The 19,147-nt window shown below is 38.3% G+C and overlaps 1 protein-coding gene across 2 annotated transcripts in view; it reads right to left on the bottom strand.

The window, feature by feature from the left end:
• LOC124555146 (THUMP domain-containing protein 3-like) overlaps positions 1 to 19,147 on the bottom strand; it is a 116,246-nt gene that overhangs the window by 47,731 nt on the left and 49,368 nt on the right. For both annotated transcript variants that reach the window (XM_047128960.1, XM_047128959.1), the window contains 2 exons: positions 7,411 to 7,900; positions 1,370 to 1,548 (listed from right to left, as the gene is read on the bottom strand). In XM_047128960.1, the coding sequence (XP_046984916.1) occupies positions 1,370 to 1,548; positions 7,411 to 7,900 (669 nt within the window). The remainder of the gene's footprint in view (positions 1 to 1,369; positions 1,549 to 7,410; positions 7,901 to 19,147) is intronic.

The following is a 19,147-nucleotide window of genomic DNA, read 5'->3' on the forward strand; positions in this document are numbered from 1 at the left end:
GCCACAACTGGACAATGAGGCATCCACAATTGTGTAACTCCCACTAATGAACCAGTAGTGACAGTACTATGTGAGACAAGCATATCTTACATTACTGGTATCTTTTCCTTTGAGGAAGTTCCGAGTAGCACATTTAAGATGGCTTTTACCAAATGTGGTCATTACGGCTAAGCTACAGTTTGGATTACTATAAGAAAGGAAAGTAGGTTACAGTTGGATAGATTATTCCAACATTGCCCCATTCAGCAAGGGCAACCCCAGGGCCCATCCATCCCTTCTTGCGCTCAGCCAATGCAGTACAGTCATGTATGCTATGGTCCAACTGCCTGACACCCACACCGTCAGCTTTTTGCTCACCTGTGCACATGGGCACCCAGTTACTACTCATGTGTTGACAATCGAGCTGGGACAGCCCGATTTGGAAAAACCACATAAACCTAAATCTGGATGGCCAAATGGATATTCAACCCCATCCCCATCAAATTCAGTTCCACTCCCCTAACCACTGCATGTTGCTCAGCAACTCCTGTTGTTCTTCATGTTTTAATGGCCTATTACTACAACATAACCCCACACTGTCTACAGACATAAAACTGTTTTGATTCTGGATGTCAATAAAATATTGTTTTGGAAGCCTTAAAGTGCTGATTTATTATTTGTGTCTTGTAGTTACTATTACATTTAATTATATTATTCTTTGGAACTAAAGCTTTACAAAATTAAAACAACAAAATTATCAAAAGGACATACTGATACATTGAAATGATAATTAAATCAAGACCCTAAGCTGTCAACAGGCACTGATATACATCAACGGGGACAGTTGAAAATGTGTGCCCCGACCGGGGCTCGAACCCGAGATCTCCTGTTTACATGGCAGACGCTCTATCCATCTGAGTCACCGAGGGCACAAAGGATAGTGCAACTGCAGGGATTTATCACTGCCCGCTCCCCATGAGACCCACATTCCCAACTTAATATCCACACACTACATTCGTAGTGCCTCTGCCCATTACACTCATTACTTGCGGCAGACAAACTTACCGAGTCCCGTAAGAGTTTGAGCAATGCGTGTGCATCCAGCACAGAAGGAGGAGGTCAATGGCTGGTTAGCCTTAACTATATGAAGATGGTATCTGCTCTTTCGGACATATCCAAAAGAACAGATACCATCTTCATACTGGTACATTTGTCTCTGTTAACAGCATCATCTGACAGTCATAACAATACAGCTACACAATTAACAAGCTGTTGCAATTAATTCAATCACTTAACACAATGTAAAAAATTTTGCTCTTCTCATTTGTTTAATTTTCAACGATTATTCTTTTCTGTTCCAAGAGGATTTTTATTTTACTGATGAACTTACCTCAATTGGTATGGAGCCTCCACCACATAATGGGTCAATAATTATGTCTCCAACTTCTGGAGATGCTATTGTCAACATGCCATAGCATATTGTCGAACGAAGTGTTGTTGGTCCAAAATAGGTTATGCTTCTTCTGTGCAAAGACTCCTTTGTCAGTGGAACAGTTACGTAAACAAAATCTGCAATATTTCATGTGAAATTAATAAAAATAAACACAAGCTGTATTCAATTTAAAATATGTAACGGAAGTCCTTATAACACTAACTTGCCAGTAAACAACTACAAAGAGCAAAGAAAAGGAAAAGGGAAGGCATTGACAAGTTGGGTGTTTGGCTTCCAGGTAACATCGAAAAGAAAGGAAGGAAGATTAGGGTTTAACACCACATTGACATCACGGTCATTAGAGTCACAGCACAAGCTCTGAATACATCAAGGACTATTACCTTTTGAAGGAACCATCCCTGCACTTGCCTGGAGCAATTTAGGAAAATCACAGAGAATCGAGATGACCAGATGCGCATCTGAACCATCGTCCTCCCAAATGCGAGTCAAAGGCAACATCTAAATACGGCATCTTTGTGCCATTATATTTCACATTTAGCATGTTTTTCTTTATACTGGTTTCATTTAAATGCATGGAGTCCAGATTTGGTTACCTATTCAGCAAGTACCAAAAAAGAAGTTTCTTTGTACTGCCTAACACTGCAGTGTAGTGAATGCTCTCGAAAGCATAGGGTAGAAAACTGTGATCAAAAATCCTGGCCTCCGCAGGAAATGTTCAAAGCATCAGATCAGCTCATCAACCTTCGGGAAAGCATATCCAGGTAAAGATCTTGGATATAAAGCCTCAGAAGTAATGAAGTAAACACATTATTTGGACACAAAAATGAAAACGGGCTTTCTTCATGGCTACCTGGAATAACAAAGATGTGTTCAAAGAACTACAAAAAATGAAAACAGATATTTGAGTAGTAACAGAGACAAAGAAAAACTGTAAAAGAAGGAAGGAAGTGCAGTCATATGTTCAAGCCAGTAAAAGCAAGTGTGTCAGAAGATGAATATCTGTAGCTGTGTACAAAAAAATGGAAACATAAGGATAAAAACTGTGGAGAAATTGACAGGAGATTTATCCTAATGTAAATGGAAATTTTTGGCAGTAACATAATTGTTATAACACAAGTGTATGTCCCAATGAATGACCTGATACATAAAAAAAACATGATTTCTTTAGTGTAGCGACATGTGTGCTACTGAACACATATCTTCAGAAGGAGGCAATTCTGAGTGACCCAAATGAATCTGTTGGTAAAGTGTACGGCAGTACAAGTCACTTTTTGGTCAGAGAAAAAGTTGTTTTAAAATATGGCTGGCAAAATACCCAAAAGATGACAATACAGAGACAGCTGTAAACAACAGAGGCTACAATAAATATCAACATTTTAGTGCAGAGATCTGTACATTACCGTCTGACAATGATCAGCCTGTTATGTCACATTAGATGTTAAATTAATTTAGTTTTTCTTCTCTGTATCATGTTAATGTCCTTTTCTTGTTAATTTCTTTTAGTATTTGTTCATTAGATTTTCTTTCCATAAAGAATGTTTTTGTGACTCTTTTCCACAGCCACATCTTTATTGCTTCTAATGTTTTCTTTTCTTGTTTCCCTGTCATCCATGCTTTAGAACTATAGCTTAACCCTTTCAGACCCTCTGGCTACAATTATGTACATTAATATTTAGTGTGTATCAGCTGCAACAGAAATATTTTTCCCTCAATGGAAATCCCATGTACACATTTGCAAATGTTCAATCTTTTCATCATGTACTAGTGCTCCCACCTGTTGGGCGTCACTGTAAAAAATCAACATGTGAGTGTAGCAGTGTGCAGCAGCTTGTGACTGCCAGAATTCAAAGAAGTTGTTTGTTGGTCATACTCCACTGTCTAATTTATTATTATTATTATTATTATTATTATTATTATCATTTTGCATGTTAATTATTGAATTATCTGCTTATTAATCACAACAATGAATATTTCAAAATTATTTATTTTAGTCCTTAAAAAGAAGCCAAATATTTAATGTATGTATTGAAAATGGGTACATTTATTTATATAAATCTTGCATCTAAAATCACTGCAAAATCACCTAAGAGCATCAGAGCATAAAGAAAAATCTTCCTACCTCTATAAAAAATTCCAGTCTGAAAGGGTTAAAATGCTCCAAATAAATGCTTTGATGAATTTATTTCTTCCTTCTCTATTAAATTGGTTTTTTATTAATAAATTATCCTTTTTTCTGAAGGCTTTTTCAGCTGTTGCAATTCTTCTTCTACTGTCCATTGTACTTCTGGTGTCATCTGTTACTGTACTTCTCAAGTAGCACAATTCATTTACTTGCAATAGTACTTTATTTCAGATCTCAATGTTTGTCCTTACTTGTCTGTTCAATTAATTTATCACCATTATTTCAGCCTTGTTTATTTTCAGTTTGTGACTGTCCATGGAATCAGACAAAAAATTTAACATACAGTTCATGTGTTGTGTCTAGACAAGACAGCCTAGACACAATGAGAGGAAGCCGAAAGGCACGCGCTAAGCTAAAGCAGGATGGTGTGAGGTCTGAAACAGGATACGTAATGAATGCTATAAAGAAAAGTACGTAGCTTCTGGAATACTTAACTTTAATCCATCCTTTTGGTACATCTGGAGATTATGGCGATACAAGTGAGACTCTTTAGATACATGCAATGTTACTAATGGCGCCTTGCTAGGTCGTAGCCATTGACTTAGCTGAAGGCTATTCTAACTATCTGCTCTGCAAATGAGCGAGGCTTCGTCAGTGTGAATTGCTAGCTACGTCGTCCGTACAACTGGGGCGAGTGCTATTCCGTATCTCGAGACCTGCCTTGTGGTGGCGCTCGGTCTGCGATCACACAGTGGCGACACGCGGGTCCGACATGTACTAATGGACCGCGGCCGATTTAAAACTACCACCTAGCAAGTGTGGTGTCTGGCAGTGACACCACATCATGTACTCTTCAGAATCTGCTAAGACTACAATATTATCAGCATACCTAATACATTATACTTGTTTACTGTTAATTTTGATTTCTTTTGTGCCAATTTTCATAGTTCATATTGCATTATTCCGACAGCGTACAGAAACATTAAAATGATAAATGGTAGAGTATTGGCTTGACTCAAGAGAGCCAAGAAGTCTCAATTGTGAAGGTGAGGAAGAACACAAAAATATCACTATCTAAGACCACAGTCGAACCAGTTGCAACATTGGGTGCAGAGTGTTGGTACATTAAAAATATAACAAACTCTGCTAAAAATTCCAATTGGGCCTCATGACAAGCATGTTTCATATCCAGGACATAATAGTTGACAGAACTTGGAATCGTCAGCTGCTGTGATAGGGGAGAATTGAGTATGAAAGATCACCTAAGATGTTATTAGCATACAGCCCAGAAAGGTATGAAAGAGGAGATTACTATTTCAAGATGTGAGAATATGCAAGAGTGGGACTTGAAGTTCACAGGAAGGGGATTGGCAAAACAGCTAATTTGTGGGACATCCTTCTTCAACAAACAAAAGTGTGTGAGTGTGCTTTGGGAGGCGGGGAGGGGGGAGGGGGGTAGGAGCAATAGAGAGGTGCCTACTACAGCTTTCATTGCTAAAATCTAAAGACAGGACACTGTAAGGATAATTTTCTATTTTTTGTATGAAAATAAAGCAGAACCAAAAATGACAATGTAAACATGAGGTGCTACCCAAAAGTTCCTGGAATATACCAATAAATAAAATACACTTTATCTGCCTTTATTGATCACCATCAGCCTCAAAGAAGTCCCCTTGCAGGGAGGGTGGAGGTGGTGTCCACACTGCTCCCAGTGGTTCTTCCATGAACTGAAAGCTCTTTGGAACACAATTTTCACGAGGCTGTTTAGTGACACAATCCTATTTGAATCTCCTCAAATGAAGTAAGATTACTCAAAAGTGTAAAGTATCATTGTTCAGCAGACTTACATAAGAACTATACACAACATCCTATGTAGTCAAAAGTTGCCTAGATTTTTTTAAATTTCCCTTTTAATTTCTGCAAGCCCAAAGGCGCTGCTTGTAACTTCTATTAAACCAAAACATGAAGAAAATGAAACAAAATAAAATCAACTGTTGGTCTAGTTTTTTACTTACCTTCCTGTTATCCTTCCACTGAAACATGATATATTCTTCTACACAAGTGTACAGAACTTGATACATAAGGGAACCTTAACACTGTTCTTCATATTTGTCATGGTCATCTACACTCAACAATTATACATTAAATGCATCACTTCTAGCTGTGACCAACATTCACACATTCAAGGGGTTCTATGTAAAAACAGCATGCCATATAAGGTAGTGTGGAACTGTCAGGATTTGGTTAGGTTTAACGTCTTTTGGCAACTGTACAACAGTCAATCATTACACAAGAATATGGAGAATGTTATTAACCATCTGTGCATGGATCACCAGTTTCCATGCTTTTTACTTTTCGGGTGTGAAAACTTGATACCCTAAACTGAAGAAATATTGTGATGCTGTCTCACCAGATTCCACACCAATGAAAAACAATTGTTTTCTTCATCTATTATTATTATTATTATTATTGTTGTTGTTGTTATTATTATTACTATTATTGTTACTTTCATTAATATTAACCTCTATTGTGAAGGATAAGTGAGGATAGCACAAGTTTAAAATGTTTAAACAATTAAAAAAGATTTTTTGGCAGCAAACAGTAATTTATCTTCTTTGTGCTGTTAGCTATAACAGTAAAGAGAAGAGATGGTGGTATGTTCATATAAGACCTTTTTTCATGAATGACTAGCCACTGCCCAATTCCCTTTGAAGGTATATTGTCTACACATGAGGCAAAGGAAAAATAGTGGCACATGAGAAATCCTTCGCATGAGTTGCCCAGTGGTGAATGTAGGTTAGTAATTTGTTCACTATACATCCATAGTCCATGTTACATGGCAACACACTGAGAATAACCATCCTTGAAACAATACAAGCCATCAAAATTAATAAACCAGGATTCTATTGTATCTCTGCTTCAACAACACAGTTTCAACTGAACACCAGTTAAGTACACATAAATCACAGAATATAACAGATCCTGGTTCTTCTTAAACTAAGCTTCTGGGGGTGGATACTTTTTGGCCAAAAATATGCTCTGTAGATTTACTGAATATCTGAAACATTAGTGCAAGAAAACACTAAGTTTGTCTGACTGGGAAGCACTCAAATATGAACCAATCTCTTGGTGCACATACATGCCGGAATTTGGTCATGGAAGGCACAACGTGGTCAAACGCAACAGCAATGCCTTAGGAAAATAGTCTCAAACTCATGCAAGCCAAACATCAACTGCAGGGAATACAATAGTCCAAATCATAGTGCAGAAAATAGCCAAGTATCACAAAACTGCCATAAATAAGTCCACCAGAGAGCATGTAGCTCATATCAGCGAGCTGAGACAAGTGAGGGTGAGATGTTCCATGGCAGTCCTTAAATCTGCTTCTGTTGTTCACTATGTGACCTGTTGCTAGTAGCTGTATCACTCCACACTGTCTCTTGAGTTCTTGGCAGATGTATGCGTAATTATATTGACTGATCTAGCAATATGTCATGTGGGATTACAAGAGATATGAATGTGGCGCATCACCCTACCATATAGGAAATCATGCGGCCATCTTTTACAAAGTCTTCTAACAGACCACTAAACTTTTGTACTATCATTTACAACAACCCAAGTTTTCTTGCTAACTGTTCAAAAAAAATTATTACAGAAGACTTACAACAAAGGAGAAGGTCTCTTGCACAGTGACAGGAATCTATTATTTGACAAATATTCTGCAGATTCCAAAGCAGCTGTGGAAAGGTAACAGTAGAAACACTGCGGCCGCACTATGTATGAGACAACATAGTAATGAAGAAGCAATACTGAAATATCACAAAAAAGACCAAAAACAATATAGCAGAGTACTCACCCTCTTTTATGTTCAGAACAATTTCCAGGTCATAGTATGTCAAGTCTACAACCCAATTAAATATATCCTGGAGAGTCCCTCCAAAGGCAGTGGCAGCCTCCTGGGATCCAAATGCATGGCTGCCAGTATGGTAGCAAGTGACTCTGAACTTCAGGACTTTCTCAGACAATTTTCTAGAATCCAGCTGATTGTATAGTAAAATATTAGCAGCTTTCTTCTCTCTGCAAATGTTATTATTCAGAGACTGACTTTCTTCTTGTACTTCATGTTCTTTTTCCATATTCTGATCATTATCAATTTCAGAAACACTCTCTTGTAGTGAAGATTTCAGTTTACTTTTTAATTCTTTTTCTACAGCCAAAGAAGCAACATACTGGTCTCTTGTAGGATACAGAATTCCATGAAAATCTGTACTTTTCTTCCACAGCAAAAGTGTCTTGTCCCAGTGGATTGCATAAGCTAGCTTCTCCAATTTCTTGAGATCTTGTTCCTAATTAAATCAATGGCATTAGCAAGCCTAGTATCTTTATCAAGCTTTGTATCAAAACAATGGTATCTAATGGACTGAAATGTAAGTAATCTGATACTAATAATACACAAAACTTTTTAAAGGTATCTTGAAACTGCTATTCAGTCTGAAGATCAAAGGCAATGTGTAAGACTGAGCATCTTTCAGCTAATATGGAACCTACTACTCTAAGAAACCTGTTTTTCTTTTCATTCAGAAACAAAAGAAGCAGATACACACTAGCAATTCAATTACACACAAATAGCAACAGATAAATCCATGACAATGACACTCATGTTGACTAACTTGCTATAAAGATAAAATATCCCTTGCATTATTGCATTTTTTGAGAGAAGTTAAACAGCAGCAATGAGAAAGGTTATTGGTATCAACATCTAACTTGCCCTTAGCAAATGGATACTAACAAGAGAAGAGAGATGGCTGTCTGCAAGGAGGAAAAAAGAAGTAAAGGGAGTACATCAACACATTAACAGCACACATCAGCCTTAAGACACATAGAAAGGAGGAATAATAAAATAGAAAGAATTAATGCCAATGAAAACCCCTTTTCAGCACATCTTCGTTTTAAAACGTGCTTCTGAAACTACTGATGATGAGTATTATGGGTACTAGGGAACACAGAAGTCTGCATCTATACTCCACATGTCACCATATGGAGAATGGCACAGGGTACCTAAAACAACTGCTAGGCATTTCATTTCCTTTTACATTCGTAAATGGAGGGGGGCGGGGGGGTGGGGTGGGGGGGACGGGGGGGGGGGAATGACTATCTATATGTTTCCATATAAGAAATAATTTCTGTTATCTTGCCTTAACAGTTTTTGAATGAGATGTATATCAGTGGCAGTAAGATTGTTCTACTGTCTGTCACAAATGCCAGTTCCCTGAACTTTCTCAATAGTGTTTTGCGAAAAGAATGTCTTCTTCCCTCCAGGGATTTCCATTTGAGTCCATTTCCGTAATGCTCGTGTGTAGACTGAACATACGAGTAACAAATCTAACAGCATTCCACTGAATTGCTTTGATGTCTTCCTTTAAATAGAGCTGATGCAGATCCCAAATATTTGAGCAGTGCTCAACAATGTTTGTTTGTTTTGTTGTAGGGCACAAAAACAACTAGGATCATACGTGCTCATGTCAGAACTGCAGAACACAAAGACAAAGAGAGGAGTTAAGAATGATTACACGTTAATCCCAATCAACAGAAGAGAAGACAGCTAAAAACAGGGATGTGGAGAAAGTTCTATAAAATACGCCATAGAAAAACAGAAGTCCTGAGCAAAAATTAAATGGCCTTTGCCATATTGCTATGACGGATAAAAAGTAAAATACATTCAACAGTCCACGCATCATTCTTTAAAATGGCCAATAACTCAGATGGCAAACACAAAGAACATATGTGATTACAAAAAGGGCATTCCATTAGGAAATGACAGACCTTCAAAGGTTGAGTGCAGTTAGCACAAATTGGTGGGGGAGCGCCACTTAACAAATGGAGATGGCTAAAAAGACAGTGCTCGATACACGGCCTAACTGAAATGATCTCCTCATGGTGAGAGGGCTGAGAGGAGGTCATCCAAGCCACTGGGAGTGTCTTAATAACCCAGAGCTTCTTCCCACGAAGGGAGGACCAGCGGTGATGCCAAAGTGACACCACCAGCTGACAGACAGCAACAGAGAACATCAGAGTGACGGTAAGAACTGGCTGCCTGAAGAACGAGAACTGCAGCCTTGGCAGCAGCATCAGTGGCCTGTCAGACTGACATGACCAGGAACCCACATAAACATCACAGTGGCTCCATCAAGAGTGAGCAAGTGACAGCTTCCAGATGACGCAATTGAAAAGCCTGTGTTGAAGGATGTACTGTGTGGCCTGATACAGAGCGAAAAGCTCTGCAGTAAATACTAACCAGTGCTCCAGAAGCTGATACCGAAAAATGTCAGTGCTAATGACGAAGGCACACCTGCTCGAGAATGTGCCCTCCAGTACTCTGTACACTGTATCCTCTATTGATGAGCTATACTATCCTAGAATTCTTTCAATAAACCGAAATTGAACATTCACCTTCCCTACAACTTACCTTACATGCTCATAACATTCCGTGTCACTTTGGAACATTATGTATAGATATTTAATTGAAGTGGCTGTGTCAATCAGCACACCACTAATAATGTACACAAACATTATAGCATTTTTTCCTGCTTAACTGTATTAATTTACATCACACCAAATAGAAATTCTGTCCAACTCATCACGTATCTTCCCACTGTTACTTGAAGATGAAACTGTCCCATACACTACAGCACTGTTACCAAACATTCACAGGTTTTCTGCTCACCCTGTCAGATTATTTACATATATAGCAAACAAGAGTGAGCCTATCACACTTCCCCGGGGCACTCCAGACAAAACCTTTATCTCCGATGAACACTTATCTTCCAGGACAATTTACTGGGTTCAATTAATTTAAATTCTTTGAATCACTCAGATATCTGAGAACCTACTCTGTATGTTTGGACCTTTGTTAACAGTCTGACGTGTGGCACTATGACAAACGCTTTCTGTAAATCTTGTATACAGAATCTGCTTGTTGTCCTTCATCCATGGTTTGTACGATACTGTGCCAGAAAAGGACAAGCTGAGTTTCGCAAGAGAATGCTATCTAAATCTGTGTTGATTTAGGTATAGAAGCTTTTCTCTCCCAACAAAATTTATTATATTCAAACTTAGAATATGTTCAAGCATTCTGGAGCAAACCAATGTTAAGTATATTCATCTCTAATTTTGCAGATCTATTCTTTGAAACCTTGTTATATACAGGAGTCACCTGCACTTTCTCCTAGTTGCTTAACACTTCCCACTTGGTGAGACATTCAGGATAAAGTAAGCCAAGTCTGGTCCAATGTTGAGGAGTACTCTTGCTAAAACCAAACTGGGACTCCATCTGGAATGGCAACATTTCTTTTCAAATTTTTCTGCTGCTTTTAAACACCAGGAATGCCTATTTCTATATCCTCCATACGGAAATTTGTATGATGCTTCTGCTTGAATGATTTTTTCTACCCAAAATTTAGAACTTTGACTGGTCAATCTGATTAGCAATTTTACATAGTGTGGTATGTTTGCTGTGTATAAATTAACAACAGAAAGAGATGTGAAGTTGAGCATCATGTTGCTGGCAAGTTGCAGCGAGGCAGCAAAATAGGTATGAGATAAGGGTCCAGTGGCTGGTTATACCCACTTCTTGGGATTCCCGTGACATTTAGCACAGCCTGCTTTTAGTGACATGCAGACATGATCAGTGTTAGACTGTGTCAATATCTTAAGTCTCAAATATTCACCAAAAACACTAAAATTGCTTCCAGACAAACTACAAATCTGAGTGCAACACTGAATTCACAATGAAGAGACAATTTCAGTAAAATTATTACCACATTTGTACAACCAATATCAATGAAGTTATTAGCATTTGTGTATAAAATTGTTTACAAAAGCAGCAACTAAAGTTACGGACATACTACACTGCATATTCTACACCATACGGTAGGTACTGAAGTCTGCTACAAAATGAGCATATTGAACACAACAGTAAACAAACCAACTATCTGTTATAAATAAATTACTAGTTAGTGGTTTGCTATGTGCCGAAATTAGGAGTTTTACACAGTTACATCTCATCTATACTCTGCAAAACACTGAAGTGCATGGCAGACGGTTCATCCCATTGTATCAGTTATTAGTCTTTCCTACCATTTCAATCACATAAGGAACGTGGGAAGAATGACTGTCTGAAAGTATCTGTGTCTGCTGTAATTACTCTCATCTTGTCCTCGCGATCCCCATGAGAGTGATACGTAGTGGGTTGTAGTATATTTCTACAGTCATCATTTAAAGCCAGTTCTTGAAACTCTGTTAGTATATTTTCTCAGGGTTTTTACCTATCTTCAAGAGCTTAACAGTTCAGTTCTTTCAACATCTCAGTGACACTCTCCTGCAGGTCAAACAAATCTGTGACCATTCACACTGTCCTTCTCTGTATGTGCTCAATATCCCCTGGTAGCTCTATTTGGTATGGGTCCCACACACCTGAGCAGTATTCTAGGATGGGTCACACAAGGGCTTTTTACACAAGCTCCTTTGTGAACTGATGGCATTTCCTTAGTACTGTAGCAATAAATCAATGTCTGCCACCTGCTTTACTTATGACTGGGCATATGTCATCCTTCCATTTAATATCCCAACAAAATGTTATACCCATGTAGTTTTGTACGAGTTGACTGATTCCAACTGTGACTCCTTGATGTTACAGCCATATGACACTATGTTTTTTCATTATGAGAAGCACACAATTTTACATTTTTGAACATTTAAAGACACCTGCCAATCTTTGCACCACTCTGAAATCTTATCAAGATCTGACTGAAAATTTATGCAGCATTTTCAGGCAGTACTTCATTATAGATAACTGCACCACCTGCAAGAAGTCTGAGTTAGTATTAATATTATAGTACAGTCAATAGTATACAACATGAGCAGTGAGGGTCCCAACACACTTCCCTGGGCACACCTGAAGTTACTTCTACATCTGTCAATGATTCTCCTTCTGAGGTCCTCTCTATCAAAATCTCCTTGATCAAACCACAAATTACGCTTCATACCCAATACAACCATACTTTTGATAATAAACATAGCTGTGGTACTGAATGAAATGCTTATCAGAAATCAAGAAACACAGATTCATCCCAACTGCCTTGGTCCATGGCTTTCAGGATGTTGTGTGAGAAAATTGCAAGTTCGGTTTCAAATGATCCATATTTTCAGAATCTTCGCTGGTTAACATGGAGGAGTTAATTCTGTTTCTATTAATTTTGAGCTCAGAACAGGCTGTAAGATTGTGCAAGAAATGGATGTCAAGGATATTGGATAGTATTTTTGTGTATCAGTTCAGCTATCCTTTTTGTAGACATCTGTGATCCACACTTTCTACCAACCACTGGACACAGTTTTTTGTTCGAGGGATCTATGACATCGGGTTGCCTTCCATTCAGAAAGTGGGTGCACTCAGCGACTGTTATGTGACTTATAAAGTGCAGCAATCAGTCATACTTTTTCATTCACTAGGGAATGGACACAAACTTTAGTGGCACTAACAGCCTTCATATACGACCAGAATTTCTTTGGGTTTTATGAAAGATCATCTGACAATATTCTGCTATGGTAGTCACTAACCACTTCATACATTGCTCTCTTGACAGCCAAATGTGTTGTATTCAGCAACACTGTCTATAGCCCTATGTTTCGTTTTACACCTATTATGCAGTAGTCTCCATTTCTTTAGAAATTTCTTTACAGTGTCAGTATACCATGAAGTGTCCCTCCCGTAATGAACTGTTCAACTGGGTTCATATCTATGCAGTACTTGGACAACTATTCTTTTAAAAGTGAACCATAGTTCCTCTAGATGCTCCTCCCTGTGGTGAAAGTTTCAAGTTCCTCATTGAGATATGACACTACTGATTTTTTATCCAGTTTACTGAACATATATATCTTTCTGCTTGTTTTAGTTGTCCTTTGTACTTTGATAATCATTGCTGCCACGACTGTATAATGGTCACTGATGCCAATGTCGATGTGGGCATCCTCAAAGAGGTTAGATCTATTAGTTGCCACATTTCCATCATAAGTAGGGTTCCGAACTATCTATTCTAGGTAGTTTCCAGAGAAGGCATTTAGTAATGTTTCACAGTATATCTTATCACACCCACCACTAACAAAACTGTAATTTTCCCAATTAATTGTTGGATCATTTAAGTCTCCACCTATGATAACAGTATCATAGGGAAACTTATGTACATGCGAACTGAGGTTTTTTAAACTTGTGTACATGCGAACTGAGGTTTTTTTCTAAAGTTTTCAGTTACATCAAAAGCTGAGTCTGATGAGTGGTAGAAGGATCCAGACACCATTTTATGAGCACCACTGATACTGAGTGTTGCTAAACAATCTCACATGCAGCTTCAATTTCTTCTTCTTCTTCTTTCATTTCACCCTCTTTGGGGTACACTGGATCAATCATTTCTTTGTGCGTTGTTCTTTTCTTAGGGCCCAGTATTTCTTCACTCTTTCTGATCTCCTTCTCCTCTCTTCTTCCGAGATGAAGGGTTTGGACTTTTGTGTAGATTTGTCTTTTCAATTTCTATTCTGGTGGATTTGAGTTTTTTTTTTCTTTTTACTGTGATAAATACACTGCCTCCAGTTCCCATTAGCCTATCCTTTCCATAGACACTTAAATTTTCCCCAAAAATCTCACTGCTATAAATTTCAGGTTTCAACCAGCTTTCTTTACCTAGTAGTATGTGACCTTCACCACTTTTCAGCAGCACTTCAAACTCTGGCACTTTGTTGGAAATGTTTCGGCAGTACACCACTATGATTTTAATACTATTATCTCTGGGAGGCATTTCTTTTGATCTGAATATTGATACTTCTCGGTTTCCTACAGTTGTCATTATCAGGACTGGATGGAGAGTCGCCTAATCTAAAAAAAAAAAATTAAAAAAAAAATAAAAAAAAAAAACCTTGCGTACACCCCACACGCAGTCAGCTACCTGGATAGCAGCCTCTGATGTCTGGTGCACACCTGACATATTTAGTGGGACCCTACAGTTCTCAACCCTATGGTGCAAGTCCAGGAAGTCACAGCCTAGCTTGCCACAGAACCTTGTTAAGTCTCTGGTTCAGTCCTTCCACCCGGCTCAGAACCAAGGAGCTGTGATTAGTTCTGGGGACAATGCTGCAAATTGTGGGCTTCACTGAAACTCCATGTGCAAGGCTGGCCTTTTCAACCATCTCTGCCAGTCACTGGAATGATCCAGGTATGACCTTGGCGCCCACATCATAGGCATCATTTGTTCCAACGTGTGCCACAATCTGCAGTTGATTGCACCTTGCTCCTTCAATGGCTGCCGGAGAAGCATCTTCAACATGTTGAATGAGGCCCCCAGGTATACACACTAAGTGCACCTGGTGTCCTTTCCTGTCTCTTGATGCCATTTCCCTAAGGTGTACCATCATTTGCCATATGTTTAAACTGCTGACAAAGAACCCCTATCCTCTTGCGTCTGTCCCCTCTTGACACCGGATGAAACAGGTTTCCCCAAAACTGGTGAAGTGGGTACCACCAGCTCAATTTCAGTTTTAGTGAAAGACAACACCTCGGACTTGTTGGTCAGGGGGATCAGTATAACACTCTGAGTCGTCCCCTATTCCCATTTACCCTGTAAAGGATGCCTAGCTCTACCACTGAAGCACCACTTACTGTCAAATGGATAGGTAATGACAGATGCTGCACTTTCTGCAGAGGAGACAGGATCCACAGGCCCGAGGATAGTGCTCGATGTACCTTTGGTACCAGCACCATAGGTAGACGATTCTCAGGAGCTCTTCTAACACACCGATTCACAGCAACTGTTAATCGTTTGCAGAAGTCATGGCGATTTCCAGCTGCTTACGAATGTCAATGAATTCATTCTGTGTTAGAGAACAGCAGTCACAGCAGGGCTGCATTTTGGCTGGCGCAATGTAATACAGGACCGAGAACAAATAAGTAGGCCTGCTGATAATCTTTTAATCTGTTGAGCTAAAGAAATTACTAATTCCTTATAAGAACTAAAGCAAATACACAAAATGAGACTGCTATTAAGGCAACTGAAAAACCTGTGGAAACAAGATTTCTATTAAACATAAAAGCCTGTGGCAAAAATTACTAGTTCCCTAAAACTTTTGAAGGTTTATTATATGAGGGTCATTTAGAAAGTAAAGAACATTTTGGTTTTACATTTGACCGTTCCCCACCACCACCGTCGACCGACCATTTCAGTTTGGCGGCAGCTGCAGTCCAATACGGTTGCTTACTGCTTGCGATTTTAAAATGTTTTATTGACGATCCTGCCAAGTGTGAGGTGTGGTATTATCTGCTTTTTAAATGCACAGATCATCAAACCCATCCAAATTTAAACACACATTGCTGATGTTTACAGTAATGTGATAAATGAAGCATCAGTTCATAAGTGGTGTATTACATTTAACGGGGGACAGAAGAATGTTCACAACGATGATTAAGGCTGGCCCTCTGGTGGCTGATGGATTCTCCGCAAGGATTGAAGCAAAAATTCAAGATGACAGGCATTTCACAATTAGTCGACAGCACTCACTCTTTCCAAACATTTCAAGAATTGTGTTGTACGAGATTGGTAGTGCATATCTGGGCTATAAAAAACATGTGTGCCAGGTGGGTTCCTCGAATTTTGTCAGACAAGCACAAAACCAAACAAATGGCAGCTGTTTTGACATTTCTCAGTCGCTACGAAAAGGATGTTGGTGATTTTTTAATCACATTGTGACTGGTGATGAGACTTTGATATTACATTTCACACCAGAAACAAAGCGTCGATCAATGGAATGGCATCATTTGCAACCCCAAAACAAATTTTGAACCATCAGAAATATTACAGCTACAGTGTTTTGGGATTGTAAGGGTGTCCTGCTCATCGACTACATGCCTAAAGGTGAGACCATAAATGCAACAGCCTACTGTCATATGCATCAATTGCTTCGTCGAACCATTAGAAACAAGCCGTGCAGAACGCTAACCTGTGGAGTCATCATACAGGAGTCATTGATACAGGATATGGTCTGTGATGTAGATGTGTCAAAAATTTCCTTTCAGAAGACTCTTCTCAACCACGTGCAGTTTTTGAACAGGTATTCTCATGCAATAAAGAAGTTCCCTGGTAATCACTCATCACTTGTTACCACGACGAGCCCAATGAATTTTATGTAACAATTCAAAGTATACATCGACACTGATGATGTCTCATCAAAACAATACTTCATTGAAAAATGGTCCTTTTCTGTCCTAGAAAGTGGTTGCCCTGATATGTTGGGTAAAGATGAAGTCTTGAATATTTCCTTTGATGATAAATAATATTTGAATGGCATGACTGTTGATTGTTACTTACTCTTAAGTGTATGGCAAATCAAAATGTCTACCTTGCACAAATACCTGTGCCAGGAAATGTCTTCACTAGTCCATATGATTCTGTAAATCAACCTACAGTATCTTCAGTAAGCCAGTTAATAAGCTTGACAGGGTATAAAGATTATTATAACATATGAGAGAAACTCCTGTCCAGTACAAAAAGAGAGCGGCACAAGGAAATTAAACAGGACTACCTTAAACTGTAATCTCAGCTGCCTTAAATGTCCTATAAATAGAAAAGAATGAACATCAGCACCAGCACTGATGAGGCCCACTTTTTCAATTCTTACTAAAACAATGAAAGAAAAACGTTTCTGTATAAACTGTGTTATTATTGCTAAAAATATTCTCCTTTAAAATTTATACATTGTTGCATCTGCTCAAACAAATTCTGTGGACTTGTTTCCTATTCTGATATTGGTACCACAAAAAAACATGGATTACAAAGGATTCAACAGCTTCTTGGGATGATTAAAACCTCTTCACTCATTTTTTGTTTGACAGGGAACAAAAAGAAGTCATTATGCAATTAATCAGATTAATATGGGGAAACTGACATTAATTATGTGTTTTCATTCATCAAATAATAAATTATTTTACAGCTGGCGTTGTCATAATGAAGAACAATGCAACATTTTCAGGTTTTTCCAGATTTCATCAATGACTGGTGGCAAACAAATTTTTGTATACCATTCAGCCTTAATTGTTCTTTAGTTCTCTAAAGCAATGATTACAATATGTTTACTGTTGTCAAAGACACAAGAAATCAGTTTCTTGGAAGTGCTTCACAAGCAAACCACTCACTGTGTTGATTTCAGAACACCCAAACAGATGAATGTTGCAGTTTCTGAAAAGTCTAAATGTACCAAAGATTTGTCTCATATTACAATGTACTATAAAGATTTTGCATTCCCTAGTCAAATTTTTTGACCATTTCTTTACACCGAAAAACACGAGCCTCTTTCTGAGGCTTGAACAAATTGTACTGTATCCATCATGAACAGATCATTTTCACAGAGAAATATTCATGCAAAAGCTAATGTACAGCTATCTTCAATATGACTAAAGATAAACATAGCATCTTTATCAGAAACAAATATCATTTCCAATCATTGGAAGGGCAACCACAGAATTGTTACTATTCTGTGCAATGTTGGAATTCTGACTTTCTCACCACAAGACAGAGCCAGCCATGTTTCAGTACTCTTACTACTTACTTTTAATTGATGATAATATGTCCCTCTTACTGTACTACAAAAATATTGGTGACACTGAAACTGACGTTTTGCAGTTAAGTGCAGTTTTTATCTGCTGGTGATGCGACAGTAATGTAAACTTATGTACCTCTGTACCTTCAGACCTTGTACCGCAATGACTTTTCAATTTGGACACCCATAACAAAACAAATTGAATTTTTGGAAACTTTCTCATGTTCCAGCATTCCTATTGAGTCTTTGAATGGCTCTAAAAATGTCATGAGTTCTTTTGCAGTGTTTTTGTGATAGCCAGTAAGTTTTTCAGAAACACATTTCTTGCATCAAGCTTGTCTGCATATAATTCCTTTGCCAGTTTTCTTCATGAAACGGACACTGTCTTTAGCAACATAAGCCACTGAACAAACCACTCCCTGCCCATTTATTAAATAATCGTCATCCAACACGTGCTTCAGCACTGCATTCAAAACGTGTAATGCATGCATAATGCTAAAAGGATTGCAGGGTCTTGCATATATTAGTGCCTTGGTCAGTGGCAAATGAAATATTAAAATGCTGGGGATTTACTCCTAACAATTTGACAATGTTTCCTCGGATGTAGTTCTTAATAAATTACTCATATTATTTTTCCTTCTCACGAAAGTGAGTTGTTGCCAATAGCATATTTCACAGTACATAACCTTGACAAGCAAAGTTTCCAGTACTACATATGTAACACATTTTCTGATATCTATCATTCATCCCTATGATCCCGATAACGCTGGGCATCATACCAGCTCGTATTTCATCAACTCGTCTTTCACTGTTTTGTGTTACAATCATATAGCATGAGGCAAAATATTAGAAACATCTACATGTTCCATTTCTGAACTGACACTTACAAGCTACTGACAAAGTGCGAAATCCTACACCTAATGTTAATGTAAATGGACAAAGGTCTCAGACGCACATTC

Source organism: Schistocerca americana, chromosome X (assembly GCF_021461395.2).
Source record: "Schistocerca americana isolate TAMUIC-IGC-003095 chromosome X, iqSchAmer2.1, whole genome shotgun sequence".
Lineage (NCBI taxonomy): Eukaryota > Metazoa > Arthropoda > Insecta > Orthoptera > Acrididae > Schistocerca > Schistocerca americana.